This window comes from Phyllobates terribilis, unplaced genomic scaffold, assembly GCF_046119375.1.
Source record: "Phyllobates terribilis strain yellow unplaced genomic scaffold, ASM4611937v1 Scaffold_7__3_contigs__length_470593459, whole genome shotgun sequence".
Classification (NCBI taxonomy): Eukaryota; Metazoa; Chordata; class Amphibia; order Anura; family Dendrobatidae; genus Phyllobates; species Phyllobates terribilis.
This window is the reverse complement of record NW_027362767.1, coordinates 301,809,175-301,834,324: the sequence shown is the minus strand read 5'-3', so window position 1 is coordinate 301,834,324 and position 25,150 is coordinate 301,809,175. Positions and strand designations below refer to the sequence as shown.

The 25,150-nt window shown below is 46.5% G+C and overlaps 1 protein-coding gene across 1 annotated transcript in view; it reads right to left on the bottom strand.

Annotated features, from left to right (window-relative positions):
• The window catches only part of TMEM255A (transmembrane protein 255A), a 68,122-nt gene extending 48,090 nt beyond the window's left edge, over positions 1–20,032 (bottom strand). The window contains exon 1 of the mRNA XM_073641079.1: positions 19,737–20,032. Coding sequence (XP_073497180.1) covers positions 19,737–19,788 — 52 coding nt within the window. The 5' untranslated portion in view covers positions 19,789–20,032. The remainder of the gene's footprint in view (positions 1–19,736) is intronic.
• Between the last annotated feature and the right edge of the window lie 5,118 nt (positions 20,033–25,150).

The following is a 25,150-nucleotide window of genomic DNA, read 5'->3' as shown; positions in this document are numbered from 1 at the left end:
TCACCATAATGTTCACTTCCCCGTCCCTTGTCACGCACCTTGCCCATTTTAAATGGAGGACAATATTTTCCACGTTCACGAGAAATGGCTGATTTTGGAACGCAGTTATATGTGATACGTCTGACAGAGAACCACGGTTTTAAATAGCAGGCCTGTAATTTACTAATTATATTCTACACCTAGTGTGAATAGCTTTACTGACACACTGCAACGAAATGAAATGGAAGAAATGGCTGATTTTGGAACACTGTTATAGGTGATATGTCTGACAGAGAACCACGGTTTTAAATAGCAGGCCTGTAATTTACTAATATTATTCTACACAGAGACCTAGTATGAATAGCTTGACCGACACACTGCAACGAAATGAAAATGGAAGAAATGGCTGATTTTCGAACACTGTTTTAGGTGATATGTCTGACAGAGAACCATGGTTTTAAATAGCAGGCCTGTAATTTACTAATACTATTCTTCACAGACACCTAGTGTGAATAGCTTGACCGACACACTGCAACAGAATGGAAAAGGAGGCCAATATTTTCCACATTCAGTTCAAATTTTTGGATTTTTATCGCTGAAATATGGAACAGATCTGGCTGTATTCTGCAGTGCTAACAAGCAAATGGAGCAGAAAAATGGCATACTCTGGATTGCTTTTTAAGCAAATAACCAGGATTAAGATTTAAATAAAAGCCCTGGCTCCTGATATCTGGGGCTATGTCTACAAATATCTGTAATTATTACAGCAGCAGCAGACAAGAAGTCCAATGGACCCTCTTGCGCTATATGCTCTGCAGTCTGCCACATACACTGCCTGCCTGCCTAACCCCTGCCTAGCACTGATTATATGCAGCTGGATTAGTCAGAAGCACTGTTAGATCAGATGGATATATACAGGTGCATCTTACAAAATTAGAATATCATCAAAAAGTTAATTTATTTCAGTTCTTTAACACAAAAAGTGAAACTCATACAGTACAGACCAAAAGTTTGGACACACCTTCTCATTTAAAGATTTTTCTGTATTTTCTTGACAATGGAAATTGTACATTCACACTGAAGGCATCAAAACTATGAATTAACACATGTGGAATTATATACTTAACAAAAAAGTGTGAAACTACTGAAAATATGTCTTATATTCTAGGTTCTTCAAAGTAGCCACCTTTTGCTTTGATGACTGCTTTGCACACTCTTGGCAATCTCTTGATGAATTTCAAGAGGTAGTCACCGGAAATGGTCTTCCAACAATCTTGAAGGAGTTCCCAGAGATGCTTAGCACTTGTTGGCCCTTTTGCCTTCACTCTGCGGTCCAGCTCACCCCAAACCATCTCGATTGGGTTCAGGTCTGGTGACTGTGGAGGCCAGGTCATCTGGCGTAGCACCCCATCACTCTCCTTCTTGGTCAAATAGCCCTTAAACAGCCTGGAGGTGTGTTTGGGGTCATTGTCCTGTTGAAAAATAAATGATGGTCCAACTAAACGGAAACCGGATGGAATAGCATGCCGCTGCAAGATGCTGTGGTAGCCATGCTGGTTCAGTATGCCTTCAATTTTGAATAAATCCCCAACATTATCACCAGCAAAGCACCCCCACACCATCACACCTCCTCCTCCATGCTTCACGGTGGGAACTAGGCATGTAGAGTCCATCCGTTCACCTTTTCTGCGTCACACAAAGACACGGTGGTTGGAACCAAAGATCTCAAATTTGGACTCATCAGACCAAAGCACAGATTTCCACTGGTCTAATGTCCATTCCTTGTGTTCTTTAGCCCAAACAAGTCTCTTCTGCTTGTTGCCTGTCCTTAGCAGTGGTTTCCTAGCGGCTATTTTACCATGAAGGCCTGCTGCACAAAGTCTCCCCTTAACAGTTGTTGAAGAGATGTGTCTGCTGCTAGAACTCTGTGTGGCATTGACCTGGTCTCTAATCTGAGCTGCTGTTAACCTGTGATTTCTGAGGCTGGTGACTCGGATAAACTTATCCTCAGAAGCAGAGGTGACTCTTGGTCTTCCTTTCCAGGGGCAATCCTCATGTGAGCCAGTTTCTTTGTAGCGCTTGATGGTTTTTGCAATTGCACTTGGGGACACTTTCAAAGTTTTCCCAATTTTTCGGACTGACTGACCTTCATTTCTTAAAGTAATGATGGCCACTCGTTTTTCTTTACTTAGCTGTTTTTTCTTGCCATAATACAAATTCTAACAGTCTATTCAGTAGGACTAGCAGCTGTGTATCCACCAGACTTCTGCACAACACAACTGATGGTCCCAACCCCATTTATAAAGCAAGAAATCCCACTTATTAAACCTGACAGGGCACACCTGTGAAGTGAAAATCATTTCCGGTGACGACATCTTGAAGCTCATCAAGAGAATGGCAAGAGTGTGCAAAGCAGTCATCAAAGCAAAAGGTGGCTACTTTGAAGAACCTAGAATATAAGACATATTTTCAGTTGTTTCACACTTTTTTGTTAAGTATATAATTCCACATGTGTTAATTCAGTATTCTAATTTACTGAGATAATGACTTATGTGTTTTCATTGGCTGTAAGCGATAATCATCAACATTAACTGAAATAAACACTTGAAATAGATCACTCTGTTTGTAATGACTCTATATAATATATGAGTTTCACTCTTTGTATTGAAGAATTGAAATAAATTAAGTTTTTAATGATATTCTAATTTTGTGAGATGCACCTGTATGTATGTTGCAGACTACTTAAACTAACAGGACGTTCAATGCACTATATGCACTGCAGTCTGCCACATACACTGCCTGCCTAACTCCTGCTATCACCACTGAATATATGCAGCTGGATTAGTCCTCAGAAGGACTGTTGGTGCAGATGGATATATATATATATATATATATATATATATATATATATATGTTGAGGAATACTTATACTAACTATAAACAAGTAAATCTCTCCCTAGCTTAGCAGCACCTCTCCCTACACTGTCTCATTGCGGAGTAGACTGTGAAGAGCACGGCGGCACCCGATCTTATATACACCTGATGATGCTGTACGGCCACCCAATCACTGTAATGCCACAACCAACATGGCTATGGCATTACAGTGAGTGGCAGGCAATCCCTACATGTTCATGCTTTAAAGAGAGCCAAAAATGCAAGGTGGGGACCCGAGTTCCCGCCCGAGCAACCCGGAAATACTCGCTGAGCTTGTCGAGCACCCTGATGCTCGAGCGAGCACCGAGCAGTGGCGAGCACATTCGCTCATCACTAATCCCTATACAGTATAAGAGGGTTCTCACATAATAATAATGCAACCACATTATTTTACTCTTTCTCCATGCTCTGAGAAGTTTGTTCCTATCTATATTGCTGTATTGAACAAATTCATTGCAGCAGACTGAATAACAGGAGGGAAAGAGTACAGTTCAATAGCTGATAAACACTGTGTGACAGGTCCTGTCAAGTATATAGCTGATGATACACTAAATATTATTGTCGGTCGGCGAGTATGCAATTAGATAATGCATATAATTGGCAAAGACTCCAGCACATAGTTACCGGTATATTATCCTAAAAAAAAATGTTACTGACTTTTTTGCAGCCTACAAGAATGAAAAATAAACATGAAAACATTTAGGGCAACTTTGACAATGGTGTACCTGCCATCTATCAAAAATCTAGCTACAGTGTCTATAGCATACCTATCAAACTCTGGCCCACATGGTGGTTTTATTTGGCCCACGACACCAGAACCACCACTCCTATGTGGGGCCATTATTCTACATGGAGGACTATGTGAGGCCATTATTCTGTATGGAGGTTTATGTGGGGCCATTATTCTGTATGGAAGACTATGTGGGGTCATTATTCTGTATGGAAGACTATGTGGGGCCATTATTCTGTATGTAGGACTATGTGGGGCCATTATTCTGTATGGAGGACTATGTGTGGCCATTATTCTGTATGGAGGACTATGTGGGGCCATTATTCTGTATGGAGGACTATGTGTGGCCATTATTCTGTATGGAGGACTATGTGGGGCCATTATTCTGCATGGAGGACTATGTGGGGCCATTATTCTGCATGGAGGACTATGTGGGCCCATTATACTGTATGGAGGACTATGTTGGGCCATTATTCTGTATGGAGGTTTATGTGGGGCCATTATTCTGTATGGAAGACTATGTGGGGACATTATTCTGTATAGAGGACTATGTGGGGCCATTATTCTGTATGGAGGACTATGTGGTGCCCATTATACTGTATGGAAGACTATGTGGTGCCCATTATTCTGTATGGAGAACTATGTGGGGCCCATTATTCTGTATGGAGAACTATGTGGGGCCCATTATCCTGTATGCAGGCTTATGTAGGACCCATTATTCTGTATGGAATACTATGTGGGGCCCATTATACTGTATGGAGGACTATGCTGTGCCCAAAATTCTGTATGGAGGACTATGTGGGGCCCATTATACTGTATGGAGGACTATGTGGGGCCCATTATACTGTATGGAGGACTATGTGGGGCCATTATTCTATATGGAGGACTATGTGGGGCCATTATTCTGTATGGAGGACTATGTGGGACCCATTATTCTGTATGGAGGCCTATGTAGGATCGATTATTCTCTATGGAGGACTATGTGTGGCCATTATTCTGTATGGAGGACTATGTCGGGCAATTATTCTGTATGGAGGACTATGTGGGGCCATTATTCTGTATGGAGGATTATGTGGGGCCCATTATTCTGTATGGAGGCCTATGTAGGACCCATTATTCTGTATGGAGGACTATGTGTGGCCATTATTCTGTATGGAGGACTATGTGGGGCCATTATTCTGTATGGAGGACTATGTGGGGCCATTATTCTGTATGGAGGACTATGTAGGACCCATTATTCTGTATGGAGGACTATGTGCGGCCATAATTCTGTATGGAGGACTATGTGGGGCCCATTATTCTGTATGGAGGACTATGTGTGGCCATTCTGCTGTATGGAGGACTATGTGGTGCCCATTATTCTGTATGGAGGACTATGTGGGGCCCATTATACAGTATGGAGGACTATGTGGGGCCATTATTCTGTATGGAGGACTATATGGGGCCATTATTCTGTATGGAGGACTATGTGGGACTCATTATTCTGTATGGAGGACTATGTGGTACCCATTATTCTGTATGGAGGACTATGTGGGGTTATTTTTCTGTATGGAGGACTATGAGGTGCTATCATTCTATGTGGAGGACTATGTGGTGCTATTATTCTGTATGGAGGACTATATGGGGCCATTATTCTGTATGGAGGACTATATGGGGCCATTATTCTGTATGGAGGACTATGTGGGACTCATTATTCTGTATGGAGGACTATGTGGTACCCATTATTCTGTATGGAGGACTATGTGGGGTTATTATTCTGTATGGAGGACTATGTGTGGGGCCATTATTCTGTAAGGAGGACTATGTGGGGCCATTATTCTGTATAGAGGACTATGTGGTGCTATTATTCTGTATGGAGGACTGTGTGGGGCCCATTATTCTGTATACTGGTTGGCTCAAGACTTTGTCCAAGTTTTTCAGTTTGGCCCTCTGTGTGTTTGAGTTTGACATGCCTTATCTATACAGAAGCGTATTTTTCAAGGACGGTGGCAAGCTATCCATTATGTAATGTCTGGGGGCAGCAGTGTAGTTCTTCCCCTTTCTAACAGGAAAAAGGTAATTTCTAGATCATTAAGTGGTTGATCTCCCTACAGCCTGACCTGCCATCTATCCAAACAGTCTGCATAAGACAAGTAAATATTTGAACAATAAGGGAAAAGCTATAGAACAGGGTGAAAACAGTATAGTGGATCCATGACAGGCAGCAGCCCCTGCACAAATGATCTATGGAGGTAAACAGGCTGAGGACGCATGAGGAAAGTGTAATGAGTGTTGTTTCTGCCTGGAAACCCTTTAATTACCGTACATCAGGCAGACTCATCGGAGCACCGCATTACCACCCAGAGAACCAGATACACAGCGCTGTCTGCAGCCGCCTACAGACAACATGGTTAATCCACTTTATACAGTGGAAAAATCTGTGTTATCACAGCAGAAATATCTATACACTGGAAATAACAAGGATGTAGAGTACTGTACACACTAAGGGTCAGTGGTAGTACAGCCTCCTGTGCCGGACACATACTATAATCGTGTCCCGAGTATCTGACATATATATATATATATATATATATATATATATATATATATATATATATATATATATACACATACACATATATATATATGTGCACTGCAGAAACACACATGTCCAATTAAATATATACAAAATTCAGAGCTGAAATCCGAGGAAGTAAACATGCAGATAGTATTTCCCATTGTGACCTATACTTGGCCATTACTTCTGTTAAGGTCAATGGATGCAATGGATGCACATTATAGACTGGACGATTTCCAATATATATCCCTGAATTCTGCATAAAACTCGGAATGACCGATATATTAGTGAAAGTACTGCCATTGGTGAGCCATTTAGACACTCTGCAGATGCTACCCTGTAATGGTTCTGAATTTTAGATTGAATTTAGCACAAAAATATATATTTGTAGGTCCATAGAATTTCAAAATCACTTATGCCCCAATTACTTGCTTTCTGCTTGTTTCTCCCATGTAGAATTAAAGGGAATCGGTCACCATGTTTTAGCCACCTAATCTGAGAGAAGTATAATGTAAAGACAGAGACCTTGATTCCAGCGATGTGTCACATACTGGGCTGCTTGCTGTAGTTTTGATAAAATCACTGTTTTATCAGCAGGAGATTGTCACTAGAGGACTAGTAAACCTGCTGCCAGGTAGTCTAACCACACCCCCAACCACTGATTGGCAGATTTCTGCCTATGCACAGTGTACACAGAAAGCTGCCAATCCATGGTGCGGGCGGGGTTATAAAGAGCTCAGCAGATAAAACATTGATTTCATAAAGAAATACAACGCGCAGCTCAGTAAGTGACACATCACTGAAATTGGATCTCTGCCCCTACATCATGGAGCTCTCAGGCTAGCAAAAACCTGGTGACAGATTCCCTTGACATGCTTGTATAGCTGAGCTGAATGTACATATGAGACACGATGTATTTCAAATCTGACTAGTATTTTTGGCTACAAAAATCGGAATCTGACCTTAAGCTCTTTTGCAGTATTTGCAGTATGCACTGCTGTGGATTCACACCAGAATTAGCCCTGCTACTACATTGGAAAACCTAGATCTCTACAGGATCTAGGTTTTCCGATGCATCAACAAAAGCCAGCCCAGAACATTTCCAAAGCAAGTGAAAAAGGGTTCCAAAAGAAAAAAACATTTACATGAATAGAATGCAGATTCCACATAGGTTTTGTGGTAGAATTTACACCAAAATACACATGAAAGAGCATGATGTGTTTACACCAGGGCCGGCTCCAGGTTTTCATGGGCCCCAGGCAAAAAAGTCTCAGCGGGCCCCTTTAACACATACATTCATGATGCACAGATACTGCAGAGAAATATATATACATATATAGTACAATGCCAAAGATTTCACCTCTCCTTTCCTGCTGTCACTGCTGCTCCGGACTCTTCATCGTCACCGTCTTCCTGCTCTCTGCTCTGTGACTGCTCAGCAGAGGTCGCGGTGGAAAGACGTCATCGTGCCCTCTGACCTGAGACATCACAGTCAGGAGACGCGGAAGAGACAGGACCTGTGGCGGCTCGGGGGGAGGTAAGTATTTTGCTGGGTCCCTGACCAAGCAGGGGCAGTCGCAGGTGCTGGAACCGCTCTCCTTTGCTCACGAGTCCCATAGCGTGCCGGGTTGCCCGACGTCGAGTGGGCCCCCCACCTGCTCAGGGCCCCGGCACTTGCCTGGGTGCGCCAGGTGCTGATGCCGGGACTGGTTTATACCTTAATCTCGCCAGTAATGACAGAACCAGTACCCTGTTGGGTCGCCAACTTTACTTTTTATCACAGACAGACAATATTTTAATACTAACACATTGCAAAACCATAATAGATCATTAAGATTATAAGTGATCCATGTCTGCAGCCAATAATTCTGATAGACATCAGCTGCAGTCACTGTAAACTGCACTGTATTTTCTGGACGGTTGGCAGTCCTGGTACCCTGTACACTGCCGTCATTACACCACGTCTAGAATCAATCAGGCCATTCTCCAAATGTGGTTAAGAGTTCACTTCTTCACTACACACTTATTTTCATACCTGTCACTGCAGAAAGGAGGGCTGTTGTGGACCCTACTTTCCATTAATGCAGGTGCATAAAACAGAAGGGGCGAATTTATCACCCTCTTGACGCAAGTTTTCTTGCATGCAAAAGTAGCACATTTTGTCACAAGTGGTATTAGCACAACAGGAGACTTTTTGTCGACTTCAGAACATAATTGTACAGATTTAATTTCCCAGTGCACAGACTGCTCAAAAGATGCGCCGGTATCATTAAAAGTTGTGCGCCTCTTAATAAATCTGGCACATCCAGCGGGCTATAGGTCCCAGACTGGCATGTGATACCACCAGCCTTGATAAATACTACCTGAGTCCTTTAGTGTACTGACCGTACCGAGGTGGGCAGCAGTGGGAAAATCATAGAAAGGAGCCAAATTCTTCCAGCTTGTTATGAAAACAATTCAACTAATTGGAATATAATAGGAGCGCGGCTTTTTAATGTTCTTCCAATGGGGCTTCCCCAACCAGAACATGATGCTGCCTGTGCCTCACTCTGCTTATAATACAGGCCACATTTTATAAAAACAACCTTAAGGCTGAGGCTACATGAGGAATTCGACCCGTGGCACAGGTCATACGGCCAAACATCACTATGTGCCACTGCTACACAGCAGCATAATGCTGGAGTTGCTTTGAGATCCCTACAGTACCGCAACAAGCAAGTTGCAAAGAATCCAACTTGCTGCTCTGGTCGTGGTGCATTATGTAGCAGCTGCACAGATCTTTAGCCGCCGACCTGTGTAACTGCACTTTCAGGTGACTTTTCAGAATACGCTGTTGTGTGTTACATGGGAACTAGCACCATCTCTTGCCGGTTACACACCTGTACCGGGTATCACAGGCTTCGTTTCCTTCCCCTGGGTCTGTTGTGCTCCACGTCGGGTTTTGCAAGTTGCCTTGAGTGGATCAATGACATCCTCTCCGTAGACCTATTTAAGGCCCATTTAGACACACACCTGTGTCTTGAGATTGAGATTCTAGTCCACACATGTCTAACTCTGGCCCACGGGCCAAATCTGGCCCTCAGGGTGAGTATATTTGGCCCGTGACATCAGGCGGTAATTCTGTATGGAGGATTATCGTATGTGGAGCCATTATTCTGTATGATGGACTATGTGCAGCCATTATACTGCATAGAGGATTATGTGAGCCCATTATTCTGTATAGTGGACTATGTGGAGCCATTATTCTGTATGAACGACTATGTGGAGCCATTATTCTGTATGAAGGACTATGTGGAGCCATTATACTGTATAGAGGAATATGTGAGTCCATTGATCTGTATAGAGGACTATGTGGGGCCATTATTCTGTATGGAGGACTATGTGGGGCCCATTATACTGTACGGAGGACTATGTGGAGCCATTATACTGTATAGAGGATTATGTGAGCCCATTATTCTGTATAGTGGACTATGTGGAGCCATTATTCTGTATGAACGACTATGTGGAGCCATTATTCTGTATGAAGGACTATGTGGAGCCATTATACTGTATAGAGGAATATGTGAGTCCATTGATCTGTATAGAGGACTATGTGGGGCCATTATTCTGTATGGAGGACTATGTGGGGCCCATTATACTGTACGGAGGACTATGTGGGGCCCATTATTCTGTATGGAGGACTATGTGGAGCCATTATACTGTATAGAGGATTATGTGAGCCCATTATTCTGTATAGTGGACTATGTGGAGCCATTATTCTGTATGAACGACTATGTGGAGCCATTATTCTGTATGAAGGACTATGTGGAGCCATTATACTGTATAGAGGACTATGTGAGGCCATTGATTTGTATAGAGGACTATGTGGGGCCATTATTCTGTATGGAGGACTATGTGGGGCCCATTATACTGTACGGAGGACTATGTGGGGCCCATTATTCTGTATGGAGAACTATGTGGAGCCATTATACTGCATAGAGGACTTTGTGAGGCCATTATTCTGTATGGAGGACTATGTGGGCTCATTATACTGTATAGAGGACTATGTGAGGCGATTATTCTGTATAGTGGACTATGTGGAGCCATTATTCTGTATGAACGACTATGTGGAGCCATTATACTGTATAGAGGACTATGTGAGGCCATTATTCTGTATAGAGGACTATGTGGGGCCATTATTCTGTATGGAGGACTATGTGGGGCCCATTATACTGTACGGAGGACTATGTGGGGCCCATTATTCTGTATGGAGGACTATGTGGAGCCATTATACTGTATAGAGGACTTTGTGAGGCCATTATTTGGTATAGAGGACTATGTGGGGCCATTATTCTGTATGGAGGACTATGTGGGCTCATTATACTGTATAGAGGACTATGTGAGGCCATTATTCTGTATAGAGGACTATGTGGGGCGATTATTCTGTATAGAGGACTATGTGGGGCCATTATTCTGTATGGAGGACTATGTGGTGCCCATTTTACTGTACGGAGAACTATGTGGGGCCCATTATTCTGTATGGAGGACTATGTGGAGCCATTACACTGTATAGAGGACTTTGTGAGGCTATTATTCTGTATGGAGGACTATGTGGAGCCATTACACTGTATAGAGGACTATGTGGGGCCTACTATTCTGTATGTAGGACTATGTGAGGCCATTATACTGTATGGAAGGCAATGCAGGGTCCATTATACTGTATGGAGGACTATGTGGGGCCATTATACTGTATGGAAGGCAATGCACGGCCCATTATACTGTACGGAAGACTATGTGGGGCCATCTAAAATGTAAAGTGCTGCGGAATATGTTGGCTCTATAGAAATAAAAAAAATATTATTATTAAACTGTATGGAAGGCAATACAGGGCCTATTATACTGTATGGAGGACTATGTGGGGGCCTTTATACTGTATGGAGGACTATGCGGGGCCCATTATTCTGTATGGAGGACTATGTGGGGCCCATTATACTGTATGGAGGACTATGTGGGGCCTTATTCTGTATGGAGGACTATGTAGGGCCCATTATACTGTATGGAGCACTATGTGAAGCCCATTATTCTGTATGGAGGACTATGTGGGCTCATTTTACTGTATGGAGGACTATGTGGGGCCATTATACTGTATGGAGGACTATGTGGGTCCATTATACGGTATGGAGGACTATCTGGGGCCATTATTCTGTATGGAGGACTATGTGGGCTCATTATCCTGTATGGAGGACTACGTGGGGCCATTATACTGTATGGAGGACTATGTGGGTCCATTATACGGTATGGAGGACTATCTGGGGCCATTATTCTGTATGGAGGACTATGTGGGCTCATTATCCTGTATGGAGGACTACGTGGGGCCATTATACTGTATGGAGGACTATGTGCGGCCATTATACTGTATGGAGGACTATGTGGGGCCATTATTCTGTATGGAGGACTCTTTGTGGTCATTGTACTGTATGGAGGGCTGTGTGGGGATTCCAGTTGGTGAATCATACTGTGATGGGTTCACCATTCTTTGTTGGGTGGGTTGAGAGGGAGGGGGGTACAGTAGGGTCATCATTCCATGCATGTGGAGGGTACTGTGGAGGAATTCACTGTGGGGGTGTCTTACTGTGTTTGGGGGGCATTTTTGTTGGCATCATACTCAAGGTTTTTTATGCTTTGTTATTACTTACTTAAATTAGACCACTGGGACAAATGCTTTTTACTGCTCTTACATTACATATTATACTATTGCAATATTTTATTTTAAGATTTAATGTTCTTTGTTCGTGAGACAACCCCTTTAAGTTTGTTTCCATATGAAAAGGTTCTTTGTTATATTTGATGATAAGGAAAAACTTCATCAATTGTAGACATTTTTTGATACGTATCAAGGTTGGCCCGCGACTTTGTCCAAGCTTTTAATTTTGGCCCTCTGTGTATCTGAGTTTGACATCCCTGCAGTAGTCCTATGTTTGGTGTGCGCCACCATCTGTGCTTGCATTCATCCCTGCTGGGTTCTACTTCATCTGTCCTGCTGATTCCTGTGTGTGCCAAGTCCTCGCTGCCCACGTGCCTTCCTGCATCAACACCCGGGGCCCATGTGCCCACCCGTACCTGAGGCTTAAAGGATCCTCCTCACCAGGTGGGCCTACCATTGCCTTATGACTTATACGTAGCTCTTCAATTACAGTACCTTGTGAAAGTATTTGGCCCCCTTGAACGTTTCTACCTTTTTCCACATTTCTGGCTTCAAACATAAAGATATAAAATTCTAATTTGTGGGGGAAGAATCAACAACAAGTGGGACACAATCGTGAAGTGGAACGAAATTTATTGGATATTTTAAACTTTCTTAACAAATTAAAAACTGAAAAGTGGGGCGTGCAATATTATTCGGCCCCTTTACTTTCAGTGCAACAAACTCACTCCAGAAGTTCAGTGAGGATCTCTGAAGGATCCAATGTTGTCCTAAATGACTGGTAATGATAAATAGAATCCACCTGTGTGTAATCAAGTCTCCGTATAAATGCACCTGCTCTGTGATAGTCTCAGGGTTCTGTTTCAAGTGCAGAGAGCATCATGAAGACCAAGGAACACACCAGGCAGGTCCAACATACTGTTGTGGCGAAGTTTAAAGCCGGATTTGGATACAAAAAGATTTCCCAAGTTTTAAACATCAAAAGGAGCACTGTGCAAGCGATCATATTGAAATGGAAGGAGTATCAGACCACTGCAAATCTACCAAGACCCGGCCGTCCCTCTAAACTTTCATCTCGAACAAGGAGAAGACTGATCAGAGATGCAGCCAAGAGGCCCATGATCACTCTGGATGAACTGCAGAGATCTACAGCTGAGGTGGGAGAGTCTGTCCATAAAACAACAATCAGTCATACACTGCACAAATCTGGCCTTTATGGAAGAGTGGCAAGAAGAAAGCCATTTCTCAAAGATAGCCATAAAAAGTCTTGTTTAAAGTTTACCACAAGCCACCTGGGAGACACACCAAACATGTGGAGTCAGATGAAACCAAAATCGAACTTTTTGGCCACAATGCAAAACGATATGTTTGGCGTAAAAGCAACACAGCTCATCACCCTCAAAACACCATCCTCACTGTCAAACATGGTGGTGGCAGCATCATGGTTTGGGCCTGCTTTTCTTCAGCAGGGACAGGGAAGATGGTTAAAACTGATGGGAAGATGGACGGAGCCAAATACAGGACCATTCTGGAAGAAACCTGTTGGAGTCTGCAAAAAACCTGAGACTGGGACAGAGATTTATCTTCCAACAAGACAATGATCCCAAACATAAAGCAAAATCTACAATGGAATGGTTCAAAAATAAACGTATCCAGGTGTTAGAATGGCCAAGTCAAAGTCCAGACCTGAATCCAATCGAGAATCTGTGGAAAGAGCTGAAAACTGCTGTTCACAAACGCCCTCCAGCCAACCTCAATGAGCTCGAGCTGTTTTGCAAGTAAGAATGGGCAAGAATTTCAGCCTCTCGATGTGCAAAACTGATAGAGACATACCTCAAGTGACATGCAGCTGTAATCACAGCAAAAGGTGGCGCTACAAAGCATTAACTCAAGGGGGTCGAATAATATTGCATGCCCCACTTTTCAGTTTTTAATTTTTAAAAAAAAGTTTAAAATATCCAATAAATTTCGTTCCACTTCACGGTTGTGTCTCACTTGTTGTTGATTCTTCCCAAAAAATTAGAATTTTATATCTTTATGTTTGAAGCCAGAAATGTGGAAAAAGGTAGAAAAGTTCAAGGGGGCCAAATACTTTCACAAGGCACAGTATTTTAGCTTATTTTTCCTCAGCTCTAAAAGCCTCCGCATTTTCCCTCCTTTCTCTCCGTAGACTAATATAGGCAAAGGCTGTGGTATTTTCCCTCACTAAAATCATAGACTTGACAAATTTTTGGGAATGAATGAGATGAATAAAAACAAAAGCACTCTGAGCCTCCTACTGCCTGTGTCCTCCCTGGAGCCTCTTCTTATTTGTGGACCCCTATGACATCATACATGTGTCACAATATAATGACATCACTGGACTTACTAATCAGAAGGGCTGCTGGGATGCCGCAGGTAGTAGGAGGTCCACAGTGCTCTGGACTGGCAGCCACAGACTACCAGTGTGGCTGAGAGACCAAAACTTTAGCTCAACTCTAATATTTCTCTTACAAAGTTTCTTATCTCCACTCATACTTTTGATTTACAAGAAGAAGATAAAAGTGTAGTTACTATTTCATTTACTTTCAAAATTTCTCCTGGAGTAGTGTATGGGGAGGCCAGAGGGGCAGTTGTCCTGGACGCCAAATCCTATAGTGGAGCAAAATTTTACTCTTCTTAGAGAGCCACAGGGGCACCATCCAAAGTCCGAAAAACTAGATGATGAAAGCAACCATGTGTTGATTGTTTGTCATTGGCTGCTGTGCACTGCATAGGCAGCAACTGAGATGACAAAGGCTGCGTTGTTCTCTCCCACAACTGGCAATTTTGTGATAGGTGAAACCTGCTGGAGAAACTCCAGAATGAAAAAATAACATTCATAATAAATGTTACTTTGCTCATATCCTAACCTCTGCTCCGGACACTGGCAACCCACGCTGCGCCAGTGCCTAACCACAGAAGATTATATTAGTCATATAAAGGCCATCTGAATCACTGAAGAATAGGAATCAGCCGTGGCCCCTGATGGAACCATTGAGTTTAATAAAGCAAACTCCGAGTTTGGGGTGTGTGTTTTTCGGTGGATTCAGAGACATGAGTGCACCGACAGGCGCTAACCCTCACTAACAATGGCGGGGGGCTTCATCAGTAGGACCCACTTTACAGTCTCAGACGCTCTGCATTAGACTGCAACTGTAAATTCGGTGAAGCTACAAAAAGGTGAAGACGTAATAACCATGAGCAGGTTGTGGAAAGGTTAAATAACGATCAGAGCTAAAAGTAATGCAATGCTGCTTCAGTCCCCTGGATGGCAGCTCCTCCCTGTATACATTTGTGGTATAGGAATATGATTTATTAAAACCATAAGACAATCTATTTTAAGACTAACCAGAGAAGCTCTTCAATTATGTTAAAGGGATGATGTGTTATATGCCGTAGGGCAGAGGTCCCCAACCGCCGGTCCGCGGACCAGGACCAGGCCGTTGGGGTTTTTCAGCCGGTCCGCGGCACCGCCACAGACAATCACTAAACATTGACAGTGTTCTCTGGTCTGTGGTGGCTCAGAGCACACTGTGTGGGGTGGATGCTGCCCGCTGTTCTAGACTCCCGCAGGGTAGACCTGTAGAGGACCTGTGATGACATCAAGGTACATAACTGTGATGTCACCACAGGTCCTGAAGCAGGATGAAGCAGGGGCGGAACTACCGCCCGTGCAGCCGGTTCATTGAACGGGGGCCCCGAGGGAGAGGGGGCCCCTCCAGCCTCCAGCAGGGCCGCCATCAGGGCATGACTGCCCTGACTCCAGTATGGGGCCCGGCCGGTAGGAGCCCCCTCGGAGCCCCCTCTTGTGCGTCTCTCTCCTCATGGGGCCCCCGGCCCCATGCAAAGCGCCGGGTCCAGGACATCTCATAATTCCTCTGACTTCCGGTCATGTGACGGCGCCGTCACATGACCGGAAGGCAGGAGAACCTGGTGTCAGCGATTTGGACGAGCGCCAGGATTCTGCAGGGATCGCATGGGGGTAAGTATAACAAGTTTTATTTTTTTTTAAATACAATTAACTAGGAGTGGGGGGAATGGGAGATGCACATGGGGGGAGGGGAGAGATGAGAGATGCACATGGGGGAGGGGAGAGATGAGAGATCCACATGGGGGGAGGGGAGAGATGAGAGATGCACATGGGGGGGAGGGGAGAGATGAGAGATGCACATGGGGGGAGGGGAGAGATGAGAGATGCACATGGGGCTGCAGGGGAGAGATGCACATGGGGGGAGGGGAGATATGAGAGATGCACATGGGGGGGAGGGGAGAGATGAGAGATGCACATGGGGGGAGGGGAGAGATGAGAGATGCACATGGGGGGGAGGGGAGAAATGAGAGATGCACGGGGGGTGAGAGATGCACGGGGGGAATGAGAGATGCACGGGGGGAATGAGAGATGCACGGGGGGAATGAGAGATGCACGGGGGGAATCAGAGATGCACGGGGGGAATGAGAGATGCACGGGGGGAATGAGAGATGCACGGGGGGAATGAGAGATGCACGGGGGGGATGAGAGATGCACGGGGGGGGGATGAGAGATGCACGGGGGGGGATGAGAGATGCACGGAGGGGGATGAGAGATGCACGGGGGGGATGAGAGATGCACGGGGGGGGGGATGAGAGATGCACGGGGGGTGAGCTGCACATGGGGGGGTGAGAGATGCACATGGGGGGGGGTTATGTTTACATAACTTTGTTGCCTTATGAAGGGCGGGGGGGCCCCCAAAAATTTCTTGCACTGGGGCCCACTACAGTCTGTGTCCGCCCCTGGGATGAAGTAAATGCAGCTGAACAGCAGCTGTCAGGACAGCTGCCCTGTCCTGCTGCAGGGCGTGATGGGGCCTCAGTGATGCGGCTCCTGGCACAGCACATTATGTGGGGCTCCTGGCATAGCTCCTGGCGGGGAACTGGTCTACACTATATGATAAGTATGCACTAAACTCCAAATCCCTCCATTACCCCGCCCCCATATGACCAAAGCCCCGCCCACCCCACCCCCTCCTTGCTGGGCCATGGAAAAATGATCTTGCTTCAAGCCGGTCCCTGGTGCAAAAAAGGTTGGGGACCACTGCCGTAGGGTGTATTTTACGGTCCATGTTACAGCCACAATGCCCGGCCCATCCATAGCTCTTCTGACCTGGGCTAACAGCCTCATTTATGTCTATGAGACTGGCACTAGAAAAGTTGGCGCAAACCACCCAATCACCAAGAAGTGGAGGGCTACATATATATCAACGACAAGCAAAATAGCTGAATGAAAAATTTGTGCACATCCAACCAAATAACCAAAGAAAGACAGTAAAAAAAAACAGATAAATGACCCTAACATCAAGCAGAAAAGTAAAAAATAAATGGCCTCTGAATCTCTACCATGACCTGTGGCCTCTCATTGATGTGATGCAGATCTGTTGCTTGACATGAACAACTTTTTAAAGGGGTTGTCTACTACTCGAATAACCCCATCTAAATAAGCATGTTTGCACCAGTAAAATAGCAACATCTATACTCAATGCCGGTGCTAGTGCAGGCAGCATTCCAGAGGTGTTGGCACTCGCTCACCCGGGGCTTGCATCACATTGTTATGTCAAGAGAGCCCTGTGTCCAATCAGCGCTGACTTCACTCTCCCTGTCTTCGTCCGTATCAAACATCAAGAGGAAGTGGGTGACCAGCTGCAGCTCTGACTTCCTCTTGATCTCTGATTTGTCCAAAGGAGAGTGGTCAGCACTGATTGGGCACAGGGCTCGCGTGACATAATGTGAGGCAATCCCCAGGTGAGCAAGTGCCGACACCGCTGGAACGGCACTAGCACTGGCGGCGAGTTTAGGTGTTGTTATTTTACTGGTGCAAACATGCTGATTGAGACGGGGTTGTTCGAGCAGTGGACAACTCCTTTAAGTACATTACCCAAATACAAAAAAATCCAACGTGGCAGATCAACTTTTGGTGATATCCGCAATTGGCCAGTATCTGTCATACTCATTAGTGTAAAGAAAAATTGGCAATAGTCAACAGGATAGGGTTTGGATTAGCCTTTTCGCCTGTCCAAAATGTTAGCGTACGGCAGCTTAAAGGGGTTGTCCAGTCTAAAGCAAAGCCTGCAGTCGCAATCACTGTGACTGCAGACTGCTGAATCGCACAATGCCCCAGTATGCCCCACACGGGTGGAAGGTCACATGACCACATATATGAGGGTGTAAGGTCACATGACCACATAAATGCGGGTGTAAGGTCACATGACCACATAAATGCACTATAGAAGGTCATATGACCACATATATGAGGGTGGAAGGTCACTTGACCACATATATGTGATATGGAAGGTCACATGACCACATATATGCGATATGGAAGGTCACATGACCACATATATGAGGGTGGAACGTCACATAACCACATATATGCAATATGGAATGTCACATGACCACATATATGAGGGTGGAAGGTCACATGACCATATATGCGATATGGAAGGTCACATGACCACATATATGCGGTATTGAAGGTCACATGACCACATATATGCGGTATGGAAGGTCACATGACCACATATATGCGGTATGGAAGGTCACATAATTATATATATATGTGATATGCAGTAATATCCCCACTGGCTTCCAGCAATAGAAGAGAATTTAGCGGAGCACAGGAGTGTAGATGGCTTGTGATGAAGACAAAGCAAATCACTTCCATAAGGTCACAAGACAAAGAGGGAATCGTGAAGGAACGCGTCTTGTACACTATCACGATCCGGCAGTAGCATAAAGTGACTGCAGACTTTTCTTCTGAGACCGGACAACCCCTTTATACGACTGACATCAAACATCTGGCTACTACCAATTTGCTTATAAAAATCCAAGCAAAATGCCACAAAACTTAACCTAAATGTGTGTTAATCCAGCCTAAAAGTGTCCCTGCAAATGATAAGGTCGCGACCGGCCAACAATCTGATGTGTATGTACTCTTCAGATGATATGTGTGTCATAGGAAAGAGGGATCGGACATGCTGAATTCAACATGTCTGATCAATGGTTCTCAATGTAGATATGCTGCCACCTTTTCAGTAAGTAAGACCCCCAGACACACTAAAGTAAATTTGGGCAAAGATGCATATTTAGGTGGAATCAGATGAACAATTACAGGATTTCTATGAAGCCACTTAGTGACGCTTCCAATACAGAGCAATCAATCGTAAAAAAACACAAAGCTTTTATTGTTTTGGGTATGAAAATGGAATAGAAAAATGGACAATGTGAACAAAGCCTTAATGTCATGAACGGTATCCCAGACAGCAAAGAAGTTATATAGGATATAGACCACAGAGATGTACGTGGTGGCTATAGGGATGTGCTGCATGCATAGGTGGTGGGACACGCATAGGACAGAGCGGACCCCCACACCAGGCACCACGCATTTCACCTTCATAAATGAGCTGCAGCCTGAGGGACATGTCTGACACAGATCGCACAAGGTGCAAGAAAATTGTGCAGAGATGGAAGAGACACCATGACACAAGCCAAATGTTCTGTTATTAGGGATTCATGGAAATAATATTGTGAAAAGCAGAGGAGGAAATACTAGGAGCACTGGCTGCCTATCCAGCTGGGGGGCAGCACAGTATACAGAGGTGCCCATAGGTGCCAGAGGGCACAATTACTAATCACATACAGGAGGCTCCTCAAGGAGAAGATTCAGTGCAGAAGTGACAGCCATTCCGGCACGTACAGGGTGCTGCTGACGTCACAGCCCTGCTCCCCATCCCTGCACCTACAACAACATGCATGCAATGCCCCGGGCGCCCACATCCATGGCAGTGCCAGGCTGCACTCACCCGTAGAATCTGCAGCTGGGATCTCAGAGCGCTGGGACTGCTGAGTCAGCATGCTGCAGGCGGACAGTCCCGCTACTGGTCAGCAGCAGCACAAACACGCGTCCTGGAAATGCAAACATGCACTGGGAATTGGCTGGGCACATAGCATCCATAGGGGCTAGAGGGTGACCCGCGCCTCACTGCCGCCGCCGCCTCCTCCCCGGGCATAGTCCCACACCAGCGCTGGCCATGACAGGTAGCAGCGACAGCGGAGTGGCGTAAGGAGGGCATGTGATCGGAGACGGGCGGGGCGTACTCCCTGTGTGTACATCGCCGTACGGAGGAGACACGGAGGAATTGCTGCTCTAGAGTAACAAGCGGCAGCTAATACGGAGAGGGAGATGGAGCAGCCTGATAGAGGCTGTGTCATGGGGAGATGCCAATGGGAAAGATGGGAGCAGTCTGTGATAAAATTGGTGGACATTGAGAGTAGGTGTAAGGAGGGATCATAGGAAGAAGTCTGTAAGGAGGGGGCATAGGGAGAAGTCTGTAAGGAGGGATCATAGGAAGAAGTCTGTAAGGAGGGGGCATAGGGAGAAGTCTGTAAGGAGGGATCATAGGAAGAAGTCTGTAAGGAGGGGGCATAGGGAGAAGTCTGTAAAGAGGGGGCATAGGAAGAAGTCTGTAAGGAGGGGGCATAGGGAGAAGTCTGTAAAGAGGGGGCATAGGGAGAAGTCTGTAAGAAGGGGGCATAGGGAGAAGTCTGTAAGGAGGGGGCATAGGGAGAAGTCTGTAAGGAGGAGGCATAGGGAGAAGTCTGTAAGGAGGAGGCATAGGGAGAAGTCTGTAAGGAGGGTGCATAGGGAGAAGTCTGTAAGGTGGGGGCATAGGGAGAAGTCTGTAAGGAGGGGGCATAGGGAGAAGTCTGTAAGGTGGGGGCATAGGGAGAAGTCTGTAAGGAGGGGACATAGGAAGAAGTCTGTAAGGAGGGGGCATAGGGAGAAGTCTGTAAAGAGGGGGCATAGGGAGAAGTCTGTAAGAAGGGGGCATAGGGAGAAGTCTGTAAGGAGGGGGCATAGGGAGAAGTCTGTAAGGAGGAGGCATAGGGAGAAGTCTGTAAGGAGGGTGCATAGGGAGAAGTCTGTAAGGTGGGGGCATAGGGAGAAGTCTGTAAGGAGGGGGCATAGGGAGAAGTCTGTAAGGTGGGGGCATAGGGAGAAGTCTGTAAGGAGGGGACATAGGAAGAAGTCTGTAAGGAGGGGGCATAGGGAGAAGTCTGTAAGGAGGGGGCATAGGGAGAAGTCTGTAAGGAGGGGGCATAGGGAGAAGTCTGTAAGGAGGGGGCATAGGGAGAAGTCTGTAAGGAGGGGACATAGGAAGAAGTCTGTAAGGAGGGGGCATAGAGAGAAGTCTGTAAGGAGGGGGCATAGGGAGAAGTCTGTAAGGAGGGGGCATAGGGAGAAGTCTGTAAGGTGGGGGCATAGGGAGAAGTCTGTAAGGAGGGGGCATAGGGAGAAGTCTGTAAGGAGGGGGCATAGGGAGAAGTCTGTAAGGAGGGGGCATAGGGAGAAGTCTGTAAGGAGGGGGCATAGGGAGAAGTCTGTAAGGTGGGGGCATAGGGAGAAGTCTGTAAGGAGGGGGCATATGGAGAAGTCTGTAAAGAGGGGGCATAGGGAGAAGTCTGTAAGAAGGAGGCATAGGGAGAAGTCTGTAAAGAGGGGGCATAGGGAGAAGTCTGTAAGGAGGAGGCATAGGGAGAAGTGTGTAATGAGGAGGCATAGGGAGAAGTCTGTAAGGAGGGGGCATAGGAAGAAGTCTGTAAGTAGGGGGCATAGGGAGAAGTCTGTAAAGAGGGGGCATAGGGAGAAGTCTGTAAGGAGGAGGCATAGGGAGAAGTCTGTAAGGAGGAGGCATAGGGAGAAGTCTGTAAGGAGGAGGCATAGGGAGAAGTCTGTAAAGAGGGGGCATAGGGAGAAGTCTGTAAGGAGGAGGCATAGGGAGAAGTGTGTAATGAGGAGGCATAGGGAGAAGTCTGTAAGGAGGGGGCATAGGAAGAAGTCTGTAAGTAGGGGGCATAGGGAGAAGTCTGTAAAGAGGGGGCATAGGGAGAAGTCTGTAAGGAGGAGGCATAGGGAGAAGTCTGTAAGGAGGAGGCATAGGGAGAAGTCTGTAATGAGGAGGCATAGGGAGAAGTCTGTAAGGAGGAGGCATAGGGAGAAGTCTGTAAGGAGGGGGCATAGGGAGATGTCTGTAAGGAGGGGGCAGAGGGAGAAGTCTGTAAGGAGAAGGCATAGTGAGAAGTCTGTAAGGAGGAGGCATAGGGAGAAGTTTGTAAGGAGGGGGCATAGGGAGAAGTCTGTAAGGAGGGGGCATAGGGAGAAGTCTGTAAGGAGGAGGCATAGGGAGAAGTCTGTAAGGAGGAGGCATGGGGAGAAGCCTGTAAGGAGGAGGCATGGGGAGAAGCCTGTAAGGAGGGGGCATAGGGAGAAGTCTGTAAGGAGGAGGCATAGGGAGAAGCCTGTAAGGAGGAGGCATGGGGAGAAGCCTGTAAGGAGGAGGCATGGGGAGAAGCCTGTAAGGAGGAGGCATGGGGAGAAGCCTGTAAGGAGGAGGCATAGGGAGAAGTCTGTAAGGAGGGGGCATAGGGAGAAGTCTGTAAGGAGGAGGCATAGGGAGAAGTCTGTAAGGAGGAGGCATAGGGAGAAGTCTGTAAGGAGGGGGCATAGGGAGAAGTCTGTAAGGAGGGGGCATAGGGAGTAGTCTGTAAGGAGGGGGCATAGGGAGAAGTCTGTAAGGAGGGGGCATAGGGAGAAGTCTGTAACGAGGGGGCATAGGGAGAAGTCTGTAAAGAGGGGGCATAGGGAGAAGTCTGTAAGGAGGGGGCATAGGGAGAAGTCTGTAAGGAGGAGGCATGGGGAGAAGTCTAAGGAGGGGGCATGGGGAGAAGTCTGTAAGGTGGGGGCATAGGGAGAAGTCTGTAAGGAGAGGGCATATGGAGAAGTCTGTAAAGAGGGGGCATAGGGAGAAGTCTGTAAGAAGGAGGCATAGGGAGAAGTCTGTAAAGAGGGGACATAGGGAGAAGTCTGTAAAGAGGGGGCATAGGGAGAAGTCTGTAAGGAGGAGGCATAGGGAGAAGTGTGTAATGAGGAGGCATAGGGAAAAGTGTGTAAGGAGGGGGCATAGGAAGAAGTCTGTAAGGAGGGGGCATAGGGAGAAGCCTGTAAAGAGGGGGCATAGGGAGAAGTCTGTAAGGAGGAGGCATAGGGAGAAGTCTGTAAGGAGGAGGCATAGGGAGAAGTCTGTAATGAGGAGGCATAGGGAGAAGTCTGTAAGGAGGAGGCATAGGGAGAAGTCTGTAAGGAGGGGGCATAGGGAGAAGTCTGTAAGGAGGGGGCAGAGGGAGAAGTCTGTAAGGAGGAGGCATAGTGAGAAGTCTGTAAGGAGGAGGCATAGGGAGAAGTCTGTAAGGAGGGGGCATGGGGAGAAGTCTGTAAGGAGGAGGCATGGGGAGAAGCCTGTAAGGAGGAGGCATAGGGAGAAGCCTGTAAGGAGGAGGCATAGGGAGAAGCCTGTAAGGAGGAGGCATAGGGAGAAGTCTGTAAGGAGGGGGCATAGGGAGAAGTCTGTAAGGAGGGGGCATAGGGAGAAGTCTGTAAGGAGGAGGCATAGGGAGAAGTCTGTAAGGAGGGGGCATAGGGAGAAGTCTGTAAGAAGGAGGCATAGGGAGAAGTCTGTAAGAAGGAGGCATAGGGAGAAGTCTGTAAGTAGGAGGCATAGGGAGAAGTCTGTAAAGAGGGGGCATAGGAAGAAGTCTGTAAGGAGGAGGCATAGGGAGAAGTCTGTAAGGAGGGGGCATAGGAAGAAGTCTGTAAGGAGGGGGCATAGGAAGAAGTCTGTAAGGAGGGGGCATAGGAAGAAGTCTGTAAGGAGGAGGCATAGGGAGAAGTCTGTAAGGAGGGGGCATAGGGAGAAGTCTGTAAGGAGGTGGCATAGGAAGAAGTCTGTAAGGAGGGGGCATAGGAAGAAGTCTGTAAGGAGGGGGCATAGGGAGAAGTCTGTAAGGAGGAGGCATAGGGAGAAGTCTGTAAGGAGGAGGCATAGGGAGAAGTGTGTAAGGAGGAGGCATAGGGAGAAGTCTGTAAGGAGGGGGCATAGGGAGAAGTCTGTAAGGAGGAGGCATAGGGAGAAGTCTGTAAGGAGGAGGCATAGGGAGAAGTCTGTAAGGAGGGGGCATAGGGAGAAGTCTGTAAGGAGGGGGCAGAGGAAGAAGTCTGTAAGGAGAAGGCATAGTGAGAAGTCTGTAAGGAGGAGGCATAGGGAGAAGTCTGTAAGGAGGGGGCATAGGGAGAAGTCTGTAAGGAGGAGGCATGGGGAGAAGCCTGTAAGGAGGAGGCATGGGGAGAAACCTGTAAGGAGGAGGCATAGGAAGAAGTCTGTAAGGAGGAGGCATAGGGAGAAGTCTGTAAGGAGGGGGCATAGGGAGAAGTCTGTAAAGAGGGGGCATAGGGAGAAGTCTGTAAGGAGGGGGCATAGGGAGAAGTCTGTAAAGAGGGGGCATAGGGAGAAGTCTGTAAAGAGAGGGCATAGGGAGTAGTCTGTAAAGAGGGGGCAGAGGGAGAAATCTGTAAGGAGGAGGCATAGGGAGAAGTCTGTAAGGAGGGGGCATAGGGAGAAGTCTGTAAAGAGGGGGCATAGGGAGAAGTCTGTAAAGAGGGGGCATAGGGAGAAGTCTGTAAAGAGGGGGCATAGGGAGAAGTCTGTAAGGAGGAGGCATAGGGAGAAGTCTGTAAAGAGGGGGCATAGGGAGAAGTCTAAGAAGGGGGCGTAGGGAGAAGTCTGTAAAGAGGGGGCAGAGGAAGAAGTCTGTAAGGAGGAGGCATAGAGAGAAGTCTGTAAGGAGGGGGCATAGGGAGAAGTCTGTAAAGAGGCATAGGGAGTAGTCTGTAAAGAGGGGGCATAGGGAGAAGTCTGTAAAGAGGGGGCATAGGGAGAAGTCTGTAAGGAGGAGGCATAGGGAGAAGTCTGTAAGGAGGGGGCATAGGGAGAAGTCTGTAAAGAGGGGGCATAGGGAGAAGTCTGTAAGGAGGGATCATAGGAAGAAGTCTGTAAGGACAGGGCATAGGGAGAAGTCTGTAAGGAGGGGGCATAGGGAGAAGTCTGTAAGGAGGAGGAATAGGGAGAAGTCTGTAAGGAGGAGGCATAGGGAGACGTCTGTAAAGAGGAGGCATAGGGAGAAGTCTGTAAGGAGGAGGCATAGGGAGAAGTCTGTAAGGAGGGGGCATAGGGAGAAGTCTGTAAAGAGGGGGCATAGGGAGAAGTCTGTAAGGAGGGGGCATAGGGAGAAGTCTGTAAAGAGGGGGCATAGGGAGAAGTCTGTAAAGAGTGGGCATAGGGAGTCGTCTGTAAAGAGGGGGCAGAGGGAGAAATCTGTAAGG